We start from the raw sequence: 16,266 nt of genomic DNA, 5'->3' as shown, positions 1-16,266 counted from the left end.
AAAAAATGCTGTCTAATCGCTCTCGCTGTACTTTGATGTCATACACAGAATGGTCTGTGCAGTGCTGCTACAACAGTTCTTCTGTGGCTTTATAGGTAATATTTTCACGTACACAATTTAGCAAAATCAGACAATATTGTTTCTAACATATACCACAATATTAACTTCTTATTATTGAATTGTTGTAAATAAATATCACATTTGGAACTGGTCAGTGCTCAAAAAATGCTGGGAAATCTCTTCTTGTTGCCCCAAGAGGGATTACTGATAAACTGTGAAAAAAAGACCGTTTTTAGAGAAGAAAAAAATCACCCACTGACTTTCAAAGCTGCTAATGACTTTCTACTTCGAGGACCTTGATGGAAATGTAGTGGAGTGAAACGTACAATATTTGGCTTTCAAATGTATTGAAGTTAAAGTCATACATTTCCAGAAAAAATAATACTCAAGTAAAGTACAGATACTCAAAAAGTGTACTTAAGTACAATACTCAAGTAAATGTACTTAGTTACTGTCCGCCTCTGATTAAGAACCATTATTAATAATTGAGCAGTAAATCAGCATATGAGAATGAAAACAATTTCTGTTTCACTGTATTTTTGTAATTTTGCAGCCTTGGTGATCATAGGAAACCTCTTTCAAAAACATTATAAAAATCTTAACCCCAAACTTTTGAATGGTAGAATACATATTTTATCTAAACGCCCACAAACAAATAGTAGGCTATACAGAACAGTTTTAGAGATTCGGTTTCCAGTCTCTTTTTGCATGTAAATGAAGTTGCAGACCAAAGCTGCAGTGAAGTTACTTTCTAAAGAACTTCTTTTACACACAAAACAGATATTTTACAAATGATTTGGCACATTGTGGTGTGAGTGTGACCAAATTGCTGAGCATTAGCATTACACTGTGTCTGCATACAACCTGTGAAAGGTGTTAAGAAATCCCACAGGCAGAGCAGATTGACATGCATGAGGCTGTAGCTGTGAGGGCTCATCATGCTAAACTTGACAAGCAACTCTGCAGCTCAGTTACAGTATAGCATATTTTATAGGTGGGCCAGATTGTATTATGTCTTACTGTAATGAGTGAGTGGATATCATTACTACAGTAAGGAGTACAGACAGACTTTGCACATGCAATGGTCATAGATTAACATTTATACATTAGTCTGCTTTAAAATGACATGTTTTCAATGGATCTGCTAAAAGTATTTGAGTGTGTGTAAATGCATGTGATCAAATAGAAATGATTTACAATTATGTATTTGCATAAACACAAAAACTAAAACTTACCACCTGATGAGAGACTGGCAGCTGTAGAATTGCCTTATGGACGTAATGTCTTACGGTTTCATGCAAACACACACACACACACACACACACCTCTCAGGGATCTCCACTGATTTCTTTAAAAAGCTCACAGGCTCAGTCCTTCCAAAGTTTGCCCCTTCCTTCCTCAAGCTCAAATGACATGTCAGCCCACAACCGCATTAGTTTTACTGCCTACTTTACTCTGTTCTGGTTTGCTTTAACTTGCCCTGCCCCCCACGAGGAGGGCTGGTCTGGCCAAAGAGGAGGAGAGACACTTCACACAGAGGGAGGCAATGCTAATTTTCCTATTCAACCAGGTCTCTCTTATTCCAAAAAAAACAATTTTAATAATGCTACCTGATTTATTCTGAACATGTTTTTTTTTTTTTAACTCATGGCCGAGTAAGTCCCAGCTGTCAGTGCACTTATTGACCACTGATAAATGGTTAAGCAATTGACATTGACAAACATTGAGACAGACAGATCTGTTTGCCCAGTGCAGTGCGGAAGAGTTGCTAAAAGCATGGACATGATTGGACAAAGAGGTCTGTCAAATGTAAAGAGCTTTAATGGATGAATGTTTCCCTTATTTATAAGCCCATGAGCTGGATACTGGGTCAATTGGCCTCTCCAGAACTAGTGATAACAAATCTGAGAGACCGAGGTAATTGTCACTCATGGCTGAATTTTAGTAACAGAGTCAAGTCCAGTTACAGAAATGGTGAACACATATTCTTAAACAAGAAAGTTTTTGTCAAATTTGTGGACCTAGTAACTAAATGTAAAGAGCAGAGCAGAACTAAAGATCAAGTTACCATAGACCTTAGTCAGGGTAAAGGAAAATGAAAGCAGGGTCTCAAAATTAATTTTTTGCATTAGTTCACCCAAACATTAAAATTGGCTCACCTTCAGGCCATCCAAGATGTAGATGAGTTTGTTTCTTATTCAGAAGAGATTTGGAGAAATTTTGCATTACATCACTTGCCCATCAATGTATCCTCTGCAGTGAATGGGTGCCGTCAGAATGAGAGTGCAAACAGCTGATAAAAACATCACAATAATCCACAAGGAATGTAAGTAATCCACAAGCTGTGTGATGTTTTTAACCTCTAACCACTGATTCCTGTACATAACATTGCACTCCCCAGTGAAAAAGTCGTCTTGTCTGAATCAGGAGAGAAGTATACAATATATGAAAACAGACCATTAGAAGCATTATTATGGTTTAGGAACCTGCATTTTTGGTGACACTTTAAAGTTAAAATGCCTTAATAATGGATTTGTTTCCTACAACAGCTTTTCAACTCACAAGCCGTCAATTAATGGACTGGGAGTTGTGGATTATTGTGATGCTTTTATTAGCAATTTGAACTCTCATTCTGACGGCACCCATTCACTGCAGATGATCTACTGGTGATCAAGTGATGTAATGCTACTTTTCTCCAAATCTGTTCCAATAAAGAAACAAACTCATCTGCATCTTGGATGACCTGCGGGTGAGTACATTTCATTTTCGTATGTACTTCACAAGGCATCTTAAAAATAAAAAATGCTGGGCTCATGCGTGAGACGCTTAAAAAGCAGCACGATGCTGCAAAATAGTCCACATAGCTTAAAAACTATTAAAAAACAGATCTGCAAGACACAAGCTTAACAGTCAAATATGTCTATCTATTGCATCTGTACTTAGCCAAGACAATGTGAATAGTGATAATGAAAATGCTTTTAAAAAATGTACCAAAATAGAAAAAGATAATGGTTAGTAAGATCATCAAATAAGAGGGATATGGATGTGCTTGCTATTATTACTAAAGGCAAGTGGAAAAGAATTAACCTAACATGAAAATATGTGTACTTACAATATTTAATTCCATCTTTCATGTTATTTACTCACCTTCTATGTAGAAATGGTGAAAGTTTCTGAAACTGTGTGGTGCAATGAAACTCATTCGTCAGTTGCTCTGCTCTAGCATGTGCCGGGCTGTTTTGTTTTTCTTCATCCGTTCATCATCAGTTGTAAGGCTGTGTCCATTCCGTGCCCTTTATCTTTCTGAACAATACAGTGAAAGCAAATGCCACCCTGAATGGATGGGTAAGAGCCACCATTGCAAACATTCATACACTATCCAGGGAAACAGCAGAACAGACTGCTTTACAGAAATTCAGGGAATGTGGTATAACACATTTGCCAGTGCTGGCACAGTCAGGTAAAGACAGACCTGACATGAATCAAAAGAAATTACATTTAAAACCTGATGCAATTACTTGCTAAAATAACTTTTGAAACATCATAAGATGTGTATCATTAGAACCGAACCTGTAGGTCCATTTCACTTTAACAGCCTTTATATTGCATAAAAAACTACTGAATGGGCACTGGTGAACTTCTCTCACTGGTGGTCTAAAACCCAGAGGCCTTTTCAGGCATAAAATCAAGTCCAAAGAACAGCTGCATTCATCTGCCAATGTAGTCCTACACAGTAGAGAAAACAAAGGAAGACAAGATTCCTTGAGAAATGGGAAGAAACCGGTTGAACTGCAAATTTTTTTCAACTGCACGTTCATTTCAGGTCATACAACCAATTTTTCCCAAAATGAGTGAGGGGTTTTCTAAAATATGTTTTCCTCTGTCTCTCAGGACAGGCCGACCTCACTGATTTACTAGATTGCCAATGTCACACACATGACCACAGTTAAATATTGGTTCTAATGTCAACACCGCTATACAGCAGTGCTGAAACTGTTTGTCATAGTGACACTCCACACCACTTAACAGAGCTGTCACCAGGAAATGTTCAAGTCAATTATTAGTGGGAAGACATGAGGACAGTCCAAGCTAATGGCTGCAGATAAGAATATAAGGATGCAAATCAGAAAACTTCTGTGCAATCCATTTTAGTTTCATGCAGTGTCATTGCTGCAAAACGCATGCAGCTGTTACGAAGATGAACTGCCCTCTCTCCCTCTTTATCTATGAGAACAAATAACTTTTATGCAATGAGCGTCACTTTGTGCTTGCTTTAGTTTTGATGACGCACCAACGGTGGAGTCCTTAGAGTTTAGTTACCTGTTAACCATCCTCCATTAAAGGACAAAAAGAGCCATCTTTAAAATATTCAGCCTGATTGAAGGAATGAGACCAATAATGATCCTGTGCTTCACTGAAACTCACAGCAGTTACCAGAAGACTATAAGTCTAGACTTGAATGATACTGTGCTGACTCTTGAATATCTAGACAAGTCTGATCTGTTAAACTGAGCATCGGCATGGGAAAATGATCATCTATGACATCACTGCATTTCCTAAGGAGAATCTGGTGAAGGTAAGATGACAAAAACTTTATTTTTAAATTAAGAAAGCATTATTTGGTACCATACCGGTAAGTGCATTTTAGTAAGCGCAATAGAAGGGAATATGAATATTACCTTATGCAGTGAAGTGACATACTGAGCCAGGAACCTTTGTTAATGCCCATAATCTTGTCTATATTGAATACCAATGTGAAGGCTGAAATGATCACCTATGTGTATTGCAAGATCTACTTAATGCCTGTTTTATTACAAAAGAGCTCAATTTGCCTAATCCTCTTCAGCACAGTGGTCCTGTGGGAAACTGCCCCAAGGTTAACTGTTCAAGGTCATAATGATGTTTGATCCTGGTTAAGCGTCATGATTGAGTCATGTAATCTTTGCTCAGTGGTTTCAAGCCCAACAATACGTAATCCACATAATCCACAGTGTGCTGATATATCAGTCAACAATACTTTTGTATCACTGTGCTTGTGCTGTGGGGATTTGTCAGTGACTCCAGTGACTTTTTGCAAGTTACATCATTACGCTAGTAAGTAGTGACCATAGACTGTAAAAAAAGATGGATGACGCATCTCTGCTTCCTTCCACTGTAGAAAAGTGAAACCAAAATGTCACTTAGGGTCTTAAGTTATGACATTTTATTACATGCACTAATTTTCTTCAATCCAAATAAATCCAATCCAATTTCAGATTCTGTTTATATGAAAACTAAACTTAATTCTTAAGGCGATCTGATTCACATATTTGCTTGCATGTGCATTATGCATTTCAAACAATAGGTCAACACTTGCACTGGTCCCAGCCACCACAAAAACAAAAACAAAACAAAAAAAGAGAGAGAGAGAGCATCACGATAATGTCACCAGAGCTAAAGTATAATTGTTTTGGCCTTGATGACATATCTAAAAGTAATCCTTAAAAATATCATAGGAGCTTTTTAAAAAAAAATTATACATATACAAATATATATGTGAACACACAGCACAGCATGTGCATAGAGCCTACATAGGTATTTTTAAATCTAATTGATACAATAGTGAATAAGTCATTTGTTCAAAAACCCTTATTCATTTAGCAACAAAAAAAAAGAAAAGAAAAAAAGAAAGAAAAAAGAAGAAACAAATATTGTTGGGTGTTGTGGTTTGGTTGTGGCTTTAGAACTATTTTCACTGGCAAAAACAGACAAAGTAACTGACAATTTCTATCTAAACATGATGTTTCCAAAGACTTAAAAACATCTCTTGTGCAACTAGATTGCTTTTACCCTTAGTCAGTGTGTCAACCCCACATACAAGTCAAGGTGTATCTTTCTTTTCTGGGCAACAGCAATGACTTTTTTTTTCTATCCAGGACTTTAAACATCACCTAAATATTCACTGGAGTAAAACATAATTTAATTAGATTAAGAAAACGGCATAACTGACAATTTCTATCTAAACATTATGTTTCCAAAGACTTAAAAACATCTCTTGTGCAACTAGATTGCTTTTACCCTTAGTCAGTGTGTCAACCCCACATACAAGTCAAGGTGTATCTTTCTTTTCTGGGCAACAGCAATGACTTTTTTTTTTCTATCCAGGACTTTAAACATCACCTAAATATTCACTGGAGTAAAACATAATTTAATTAGATTAAGAAAACGGCATCCATACGCTATATATTCACACGAATACCATTATACTTTTGGCGTAAAGACAATTTGCTAATTAGCTTACACCACCAAATTCTTCGGCTTTAGGACCCAGCAGCGGTCAGCGCAAGTATAGGTCTCTGCAGGAAAGTAATGGGGGTTACCAGATTGGGGCGTTTTTAAATCATGGTTCCTGATTGGCTGACGTTATAGTGACGGTAGGTTTAGGGGTGGGGTTAGGTAAGGAAGGTCATTTTGATTGCGTGATCGAGAAACACCCTACAGTTTGAAAACGCCCACAGATTCAGGAACGCCCACTTTTGCTCTGCAGAGACCTCAAGCTCGCTCAGCGCGGCACAGAGACCTAACAATGAATCACTACAGATGACGGGAGGAGCCATATGTAACCGTATCAACCAGGATTCAAAGCAGCTCAGCGTTTCTAACAATTCTTCAGATATTATTGTGTTTGAATTAACACAATATCACTCGTTCAGCATGACACTAAGAAGTATTTCTGTACCCCGATAAGCTGCACGCGCCAGAGGTGTGGTGGTCAGAGATGGAACACATCAGAATGCCAAAGGTAAATGTCCAGCATCCATACAATGATACAATCTTTGCCTTTTGTAACTCACATCTCCATGCATTCCTTCCACATGCTCAACATTAGTAACTTGACGTTGTATTACTTGTAAATAGATTAATTCAATGGATTCAACACAGTCAATGAGACTAATGTGCAAGGATAAAAATACAAGGGCCAACATGTGTTATAGTTTATTAGTTATAATTTAAAGAAAATGACTCAAAAGCCATATTCAATTTTAGGTTTTGCTATTTGATCGCAGATCATTAAAACATGCACTGCAGTATCATTTCAGGCCACTATAATATGTTTGTGAGATGCATCACTAATACAAATGTTATCTAATTACCTTGGTTATATATTACAGGTTGAACATGTCCGGTTAGTGGACAGAAGTTCTTCTCGAAGAACTCAAGTGGGCACACTCTACCTAACAGCCACACACACTATCTTTGTAGGGAAAGGTTCTGAGGACAGAAATGATCTGTGGGTAAGTGACATTGTCGGTATGTCATTGTCATTGTATTTCTGTGCTCTAAATATGTACTGATTTGTTCGTTTTCTTTTTTATAAGCACAATAGCTGACACTTTATGTTCGTTTTTCACAGGTTCTTCACAGTTTAGTGTGTAATGTTGTAAAGCATAAAGCATCTCAGAGCGGATACCCTTTATTAATCATCTGCAAGAACTTTCAGGTCATACGGTTTATCATTCCTCAAGAGAGCGACTGCCACGATGTTTACATTTCACTCTCACGTCTCTCCAGGCCAGGTGGGTCACCTAGCATGCATTTTGGCATTGTTTTAGGAATATACTGTGATTACAATACCATTGCAGCATTTGTGCATTTAATACAATTTTCAAAAGTAATTAAGTTGAAATGATTTCTGTGTGCCAGGACATTGCTGTCATGATTTTGTTTTCTGTCTTGCAGAAAAATATGAGGAGTTGTATTGTTTTTCCTTCAATCCCAATGTTGACAAAGCTGAAAGGGAGCACTCATGGGACTTTTTAGATCTGAAGGCTGAGTACAGTCGAATGGGACTTCCAAATAAGCTATGGCATGTCAACCCAATCAACCGAGAGTACAGAGTTAGTATATCACCAACCATCACTATGTAAACACAATCTATTTACTATGTAAGTGCTTGTTTTTAAATTTTCTCCTTGTAACACAGGTGTGTGATACTTACCCAGCTGACTTGTTTGTGCCTAAATCCGTCACCTTACCTGTCATCGTAGGAAGCTCGAAGTTTCGTAGCAGAGGTCGATTTCCCACGTTGTCATACTACTGCAAGGAAAACCATGTGAGTCTGGTTGCACATCTGGCACATTCTCTCTGCAGTCGTAGTATTCACTTGCCTCTTTTAATGAGGCTGTGGAGAATTTTGTCCTGTCCTTTATATGTCCTTGCCTGCCAAATATTTTGTCATTGGATTGAGGAGTTCAAGTTTCAAGAACACAGTGTTCTTATATATAAAAATACCTTATTTCTGATGAACCATAAATGGGATGCAGCTTGATTTTGCATTAAACTCCAGCTTGATTACAAAATATGTGCAGACTACTCCAGCTTTTCACAGCGCAAACTTACAGTCAGTTCAACATTGAGTTGTAGGACATTTACCATGACAAGATACTAAATGTGTCATGCAGTATATGCGTGCATTGGGATTTACAGCAGTGGATATTTTAAAAGCAAGGTCTAGCTCCTTCTGCACCCTCTTGGGTTCGGCAATCTGTTAAAAGACATTTCATTTCATTGAGGTCAAATATTCCCCTTGGAGTTTTGTGTTTTCTTTTGGACACATGAATTCAAACCACATGGAGAAACTTGTGTGTGACTTCTACATAAGGATCATGCTGGTGATGCCCAAAGGGGTCAGTTATAGTTTAATATCTCCCCCGTTCATGGTTCGTTAACCCCAAAATATGATTAGAACGGTGTCTAAAAATGTAATATTGCAAGATCAGCCTTTAGAGTTTTATGAGGCCAGGGCCAAATTCTCATGAAATGCCCATTCCACAGAGAGAACAGTGTGATCTTCTGTTCTTTAAGTTTAATTTATTAATCGAGCGTGACAGGATCAGTCTGGGAATTACTCTGAGGCTGTATGAATGCATTTTTAGTAGATTGAGCAGAATCTATTTTATAGGAAATTATTCAAATATCATTTAGATTTTTTTGCAGTGATTTAAATTAAGAAATATATTTTATACATTTTAATAATTAAATTAAAATACTTTCTTTCTTTTTTTTAAATGCTTTCCTCTTTCCCATTTGTACAAAAAGCTGAATGTATTTATCGAGCCAGGCTGGGAACTATTTTGAGACTGTACGGTGCACAATTTTACTAGATAATTGGAAAATGTTTCTTTTCATTTTACACCACTTTCACACTAAAGAAACACTGTACCACTAAACTATTTTGTCCGACACTTATTTGTCGTGCCTTATCTTGTCTAGGGTACCTAATGAACAAGGACCATTAATGGTGTCTTAAAAATAAAACATGACACCACAGGATGCCAACTTATGCTAACACCTACTCATGTGATGTCTTTTTTTTTAGGCCACGATATGTCGCAGCAGTCAGCCTCTTTCTGGCTTCAGTGCTCGCTGCCTGGAGGACGAGCAAATGCTGCAGGCCATCATGAAGTCTAATCCTGGCAGCAGATTCATGTATGTTGTGGACACAAGACCCAAGGTCAGTCCACTTAATATCAGTGGACCAGATAGCAGAATTACACATGAAAGACTCTTTATGTAAGACTCTCATGTTTTTCCAGCTAAATGCAATGGCGAACCGAGCTGCGGGCAAAGGCTACGAAAATGAGGACAACTACTGCAACATTAAGTTCCAGTTCATTGGCATTGAAAACATCCATGTGATGAGGAACAGTCAGCAGAAACTCATAGAGGGTATTGTCTCCAGCTTATTAAGTGAGAAAATAAATTTCACCTTATAAGCCACTGTAGTAAATCCTTCCCCTTCCGTTTTTTAGGAGATCTTCCCATAGTGCATTTAAAAAACCAAGAATTTAGACCACTTAGCTTTTTATTGTCAATTATAAAGAAATTCTGCAATGAACCATTGATTGTACCGCAGGAGCGTTTCTTGGCCAAGCAGATTGTGTAGTAGGGGTGCTTTGAATCCATCTGGCTTTTATTCCTCGCCTATTTTTGTTTTGTTGACTTAACGATTGGAGACCCTTTTGCCCTGATTGAGAAAAGGAGGGCGTGAGAATGAAATCTTCCAGTGTTGAAGAAATAATAGCGGTACTGGGTGTGATAGCATTTTGACCCAAAAAACACTAGGGAGTCATCTGGTTGAATAATCAGAGATTACCCTTCCAGCAGAGACTCTGTGGCTATTTGAGATCTCATTACAACACGCTTGATTCTTCCTAGAATGGCAGTTTCCTTGAAGTACTGTAAAGTTAGTTTGGTCTCTGCCACCAAGAGTGACCGGGTTTGTCAGTATATTGGCTTGAGCCCTCATCTGGAGCTTTCTCATGGGACGTCACCAGCCCTTAAATACACTTTTCACATTTCAACTGTCGGCATATCAAAACTTTCAGTGCTCACAAGAAATGTTTATGTTGGTTTGGAGAAAAAAAGAAACAATGCCACTTTTAGAAATACAAATTATTTTGGTTGTCATGATAACTAATGAGCCATAAGACAGGACTGTCATCAAGCCAATTTATCAGTTATGCATATTTTAAGTAACATAAATAAAGAGGACACTCGCCGAGGACGCTACATATGAGTCACCAGCTTTCTTTGCAAAGCCAAAGTAAATATTGAGCACTTTAAAGAAGAGGTCTCTAAACTACGGATATCCAAAAATATTCCTCACATCAGTTCCCTATTGTAAATTCTCAATAAAGCTCCTGGTTTTCATCATAGTATATATAAACTTAACTTTAGCAAGGAATTTGTCTGGATCTTCTCAAAATGTCTGTTGTCGTTTTTTTTAGTTTCGGCACTGCATTCTCCCTCCATGGGAGAATTTCTAACGGGGCTTGAAAATTCAGACTGGTTGAGACACATAAAATCAATCATGGAGGCGGGACTCTTCATATCTAAGGTAAAAGATCTCTTTGAGAGTTCTTCAACCCATGCATGGGTGCTCTGGAACTGATTTCATGTTCTCACGTACACAGGCCGTGGCAGAGGAAGGGGTCAGCGTCTTGGTTCATTGTTCTGATGGCTGGGATAGAACGGCTCAGGTGTGCTCTGTGGCCAGTGTGCTTCTGGATCCTTACTACAGGACCCTCAAGGGGCTGATGGTAAATGAGAACAGGCTACAGAGTACAGCTTGTAAACTTTACTCCAAAAGTCACCGAGTTCACAGTGTAAGAAGATGCCTAACTGACATGCTGCCAGTGTGGGTCTTACTCATTTAATTGTACGGATCGACTCTGGCTGGTTCTCTGCCGGAGAGGTTTCATTCAATAGCCAGGCTCAGTTTGAAAAATCATCTCTTACTACTTTGAAATTTACCCTCATATGGGGTCAACATAAAAAGAAGAACCTACTTTCTTGCACAGATTAGTTCTGTCTGGGAATTCAGTCTCATTTCCTTATACACTGGTAGCAGAAGGTACAGTATGTGCAGATGCATAGAATGATTTTGAGACCCATTTACAAAGATGAAGTGTGTCGTTTAATGTGCATGCGTCACTAAACAGATCTAATACAATTATTACTTGTTTTCAAGCAGTTCCTGCCTTTTATTGATCAACTAAGCAAGATGATCAGGATGCTCAAAACAAATAGATCAATGTTGTGATAGTGTCAGTGTTTGCACTTTTTGAGGAAGTGAGCTTACAAATTACATACTTATAGTTGTCTCTGCTTATTAAACTGGGATATGAAGTATCTTAACATCTGAAATTGACATTTTACCTTTAAACATTTCACAAGTACTGTTTGGGGTTGTTAGGATTTCTTAATGTTTTTTAAAAGAAGCCTCTTCTGCACACCAGCATCATTACTCCAGTCTTCAGTGTCACATGATCCTTCAGAAATCATTCAAAAATGCTGATTTGGTGCGCTATAAACATTTATTTTTATTTTATGTTGATTTTTGGTGAATAGAAAGTTCAAAAGAACAGTATTTATTTGATTATGAATGTCTTTACTGACACCTTTGAGCTATTTAATTCATCCTTGCTGAGTAAAAGTATTAATTTCTTTTAAAAAACAATCTTACCAATCTTTAATTTGAATGGTATTTTAAGTAAAATCCTGTTTTATTTTATGTGCAGGTGCTGATTGAGAAAGACTGGGTTTCTTTTGGACATATGTTTTCACACAGGTTGGCTTCCATCATATCATTTACAGAGGTTTTCTGATGTATTAACTCAAAAGTGCTCATTCTAAATGTAATTTACTTTATGGCATTTCAGATGCGGTCATCTCATTGGAGAGGCAAAGGAAGTGTCACCTGTCATAGACCAGTTCCTGGAATGTGTATGGCAGCTTATGGAACAGTTTCCCTGTGCTTTTGAGTACAATGAGAAGTTTCTGATCAGCATCCACATCCACATCTACTCCTGTCATTATGGCAACTTCATTTGTAACAGCCAGAAGGAGAGGAAAGATCTGTGGTAATTGTCCTGTTTATTTGATGAAATGAATGACAAAACTTAATTTGTTGTTAAAATTGATGGTACTGCGGATGTCAGTATTCTCTGCATGTGTTGAGCATGTTTTATTGCATGTGTTTTTTTCTGTAGCATCAAAGAGAAAGCTCATTCCGTATGGCTTCATTTATGGGAGAAGAAGCTGGATTTCATGAACCCTCTGTTCAAACCTGATCAGAGCCAGAATCAGGGACTTCTAAGGCCTAGTACTGCCCCCTACTGTTTTAAGTATGTCAAAACATGTTAAATAGTTTTTTCTTCTCCTCTATAAAAAATAAGCTGATAGTTTGATTCTCTTTCTCATGCATAATTTGTCTCTTTAGTCCTAAGTATCCATCTATCTTTAAGTCAATACAGCTATTACAGAGTAACTGATATATGGTGTTTATGTTTGTTTAACTGCAAAAAATTTTTGTCTTTTCCGTGTTTAGATACTGGAGAAGGCTGTATAATCGCTTTGACCGTGAGTTGCACCCACGTCAGTCTGAGCTAGATTGTCTGATGACTGTAAAAGAGGAAACGCAAAAACTTGAGGAAGAGCTGGCTCTCTATGAGCAGGTAAAATGCCAGATATTTGCCTACAATGTTTATTCTTCATTGGTTTTTATAATTTGCTTTGAATCTGTTTTAAATCGGATCATCATGTTTACTTAAAGTAATAGTTCACCCAAAATTAAAAATGTACTCACCCTCAGGCCATCCAAGAAGTAGATGAGTTTGTTTTTGTTTTAGTTTTTTTTATTGAAACGGATTTGGAGAAATTTACATCACTTGCTCACCAGTGGATCCTCTGCAGTGAATGGGTGCCGTCAGAAGGAGAGGCCAAACAGCTGATTAAAACTTCACAATAATCCACGATCTCATTCTGATGCCACGTATTCGCTACAGAGGGGTAAAGCTGAATTTCTCCAAATCTGTATAGATGAAGAAACAAACTCGGAGATTGAGTAACTTTTCAGAAACCTTTCATTTTTTGATGAACTGTTCCTTTAAATATGCGTGTTCTACAAATGCAGAATTTTCATCTACACAAAGTCTTTCTTTTTAACTTCAGTGATCACGTATTTTCCGCTTGCAGAAAATGGCTGTTTTGGATAAGGAGCGTGCAAAAACCCTTTACATGCAAAAGGGTGTATTGGACAGCAAGCAGGCCCTTTGGTCGTTACCTTTAGATACAAGCCTAGCCAATACTCCTCAGGATTACATAGGTGGTGCTCCAAATGTTTTCACCTTACAACAAGGAGAGAGAGAAAGCGCAGAGCTTTGCCTGTTTGGAGACCAAACAAAAAGCTCTGATGCTGACAATAGTGACCAGGAGTCAGGAGTGGCAGATTTCAGCTCCCATTCTTCTGGTGAAGAGTCCTTGCCAAGTGAGGACAGCGTGAAGGATCCTGACTCAGATGAGACTGGCCCCAACAGAGCGTGAACAAATACAACAGTTTGCAAGAAGAACAAGCTATAGCATCTACTGTATGTGAGCAAGATAGGAGTGTGGGTATTTCAAATTATGCAAAGATATTGGACAATGTGGACATGTCTCATGTGTCTGGCGTTACAGAAGCATGTCTTTCTGTCTGAATGTGGAATACAGATATATAAAGAGTTATGTTTTATTCTAGTATATATTTATAATTTCTCATTGGCATGAATTCTTTCGAGAATTAAATACTTGTGTGCAATAAACGATCTGATCTTAGTTTTTTTGCACTTTATGTACAATAACATGAATACATGAAAATTCAGTTTGTTGTGAAATTAATGATGTTTACATTTCTTTATGTGTGCTTTAGAAGTAACGTTTACTTATTTAAAGCTATTTATTACTTAGCAGATTTGGTCGGTCCTTCGATAGTTTGGATAGCGTACAACTACTAAAACTATAATGTTGGTGCATATTGTATAAGTCGTGCGCTTTAAACTGAGCCTGGCACATGCACGGAACCAAAAGAAACCAGACCAAATACAATATCTTCCATTTAATGCAGCAAAAATAATAAAATACACATTTAGGAAATGAATGTTCTCTTAAATGATTTTGAAGGAATAATGGAGACAATTCTCACCTATTATCATGTCTTAACCTCTCCCTTTGTCAAGGTGTGTAATGTTGATCTACTTTAAAATAAAGGCAACATTACAAGAAACAAACATTTCTTGAATTTGACTGATCTAGTTTTATCAAATCACCAGGTGGTTGTGATTTATTTTATTTCATTTTTTATTTTATTTTATTTTTGGTAATTGTTTTGGGGGTGTTGGGGCAATGTAATCACATCTATGTGAATATGACATTATTGTGTTTATCCCAATATATATATATATATATATATATATTAAATTGTAACCAAGAACACAAGTTTTACAGGCAAAGATACAAACAAAACATTCTAAGAGGGTTACATATATGGAATTCTGAAACGTTCTAAACTGTATTATAATAATATAACACCAAAGAAGGGTCTTACAAGCAATCAAATGTTTCGAGTTCTTCAAAGAATACATATAAACGTCACCTTGAAAATAAAACAGGTATTCGTTTATGAACGTAAAATCCCACAAGGTGTTCAAAGGTCACGCGTCGACGTCGCGCTGGAGCGCTGTGATGTAGTTCAGAGGTGGCAGCTGGTTGTTGATATCGGTGTTAGCCCAATAAAACTATATAAAAGTAAATAGCAAGGTCCCAGCCCTTTCTAAACAAGGCGATTTTGTATTACAGAAGCAGTGTACGCTTTAAGTGTAACTGCCTTGTTTGAGGAAAGGTAAGTCCTGACAGAAAAAGTGAACTTTGATCATAATAACAGGACAAACTTTTGTGGCTAGGCTACTAGCTAACACTAGCCACATACACAAATAAACACTCACGTCGACACCAAACAGCCTCATTCACATCTTACACGAGGGATTGTTTACCAAAGCTGTCTGTAGGCATGATTTCAGGACGTTTGCGGGGTTTGTTTTAGTTGTTTAGCAGATGTTGTGCTAGCTAGTGCTGCTAACATGTCAACCTACAATAAATGATTTGGACATTTAATAGCTTATGGACGTATAAAACAACGCATTATAATAGGTTAGAAAGGCACTGCAGTGGACATGTATGTTTACAAGCATGTTTTTGGCACACGACCAATCTTCCCACTTCTTTTGTTTGGCATATTGAATGCTGCTTCTGTTAGCCTGTGATGGTTTTGTCTCATCTGGCACTTGTTGTAATGTTTAGTCCCAGTACAACAGGTTTTTTTGGGGCGTGATATGAGTATGTCTGAATCATTGTCCTTTCAATGCTGTCATGAAGCAAGACTAGTAGATGAGTAGTCATGTTTACTAAGACTAAAGTGGAAGCAGATGAAGTATGGCAATCTCTCTCCTCTGTTTACAGTCCCTCACGATGCTGTCTGGAGTGATAAGGATGAACTAGTCTAATATCTAGTTTGAAGTCAGTAAACAAACGACTAATGATTTATTCATCAAAGTCAACCAGCCAGGCCACGACAGAAGAATTATCCACAAACCATAGATGAATGCATATTTGAAAATATATGTGGACCTGTTATTGACCATTTTAGAGAAGACAATTTGGTGCAAAAATAAACAGTACAAAATTTGGAAATAAAAAATAAAGTTTGGTCATGCTTTAACAGGAGAGCTTTGTATGGTGATGTTATATATATATATATATATATATATATATATATATAGGCATTCAGTTTGGGAGCACCCAACATAAACTCAAAACCATCAAAAGACTGCCAAAAAAAAAAAACTTATC

The 16,266-nt window shown here is 37.4% G+C and overlaps 3 protein-coding genes across 7 annotated transcripts in view; 2 read left to right on the top strand and 1 right to left on the bottom strand.

The window, feature by feature from the left end:
- Window positions 1-1,630, bottom strand: part of slc7a2 (solute carrier family 7 member 2) — a 14,282-nt gene extending 12,652 nt beyond the window's left edge. For 2 of the 3 annotated variants that reach the window (XM_016250989.1, XM_016250990.1), the window contains exon 1: window positions 1,296-1,630. The gene's annotated coding sequence lies outside the window, so the exon portion shown is untranslated. The remainder of the gene's footprint in view (window positions 1-1,295) is intronic. The other variant, XM_016250992.1, reaches the window with a different exon arrangement.
- The window catches only part of LOC107565722 (myotubularin-related protein 7-like), a 29,231-nt gene extending 14,659 nt beyond the window's left edge, over window positions 1-14,572 (top strand). Inside the window, exons 3-17 of one of the 3 annotated variants that reach the window (XM_016250987.1) lie at window positions 4,550-4,636; window positions 6,788-6,841; window positions 7,212-7,334; window positions 7,454-7,616; window positions 7,780-7,937; window positions 8,024-8,152; window positions 9,419-9,553; window positions 9,636-9,768; window positions 10,830-10,939; window positions 11,016-11,141; window positions 12,123-12,172; window positions 12,264-12,464; window positions 12,594-12,728; window positions 12,932-13,058; window positions 13,579-14,572. In XM_016250987.1, coding sequence (XP_016106473.1) covers window positions 4,589-4,636; window positions 6,788-6,841; window positions 7,212-7,334; window positions 7,454-7,616; window positions 7,780-7,937; window positions 8,024-8,152; window positions 9,419-9,553; window positions 9,636-9,768; window positions 10,830-10,939; window positions 11,016-11,141; window positions 12,123-12,172; window positions 12,264-12,464; window positions 12,594-12,728; window positions 12,932-13,058; window positions 13,579-13,926 — 2,040 coding nt within the window. In that variant the 5' untranslated portion in view covers window positions 4,550-4,588 and the 3' untranslated portion in view covers window positions 13,927-14,572. Of the gene's footprint in view, window positions 1-4,413; window positions 4,637-6,586; window positions 6,842-7,211; window positions 7,335-7,453; window positions 7,617-7,779; window positions 7,938-8,023; window positions 8,153-9,418; window positions 9,554-9,635; window positions 9,769-10,829; window positions 10,940-11,015; window positions 11,142-12,122; window positions 12,173-12,263; window positions 12,465-12,593; window positions 12,729-12,931; window positions 13,059-13,578 lie in introns of those variants that run through there. The other 2 variants (XM_016250986.1, XM_016250988.1) reach the window with 2 other exon arrangements.
- Window positions 14,573-15,814: 1,242 nt separating this feature from the next.
- LOC107565703 (CCR4-NOT transcription complex subunit 7-like) overlaps window positions 15,815-16,266 on the top strand; it is a 5,637-nt gene continuing 5,185 nt past the window's right edge. The window contains exon 1 of the mRNA XM_016250963.1: window positions 15,815-15,847. Within this exon, the coding sequence (XP_016106449.1) occupies window positions 15,815-15,847 (33 nt within the window). The remainder of the gene's footprint in view (window positions 15,848-16,266) is intronic.

Source organism: Sinocyclocheilus grahami, unplaced genomic scaffold (assembly GCF_001515645.1).
Source record: "Sinocyclocheilus grahami isolate Dianchi unplaced genomic scaffold, SAMN03320097.WGS_v1.1 scaffold1020.1, whole genome shotgun sequence".
Lineage (NCBI taxonomy): Eukaryota > Metazoa > Chordata > Actinopteri > Cypriniformes > Cyprinidae > Sinocyclocheilus > Sinocyclocheilus grahami.
Note: the sequence above shows the minus strand (reverse complement) of the source record. Positions and strands in the feature narration are given on the sequence as shown.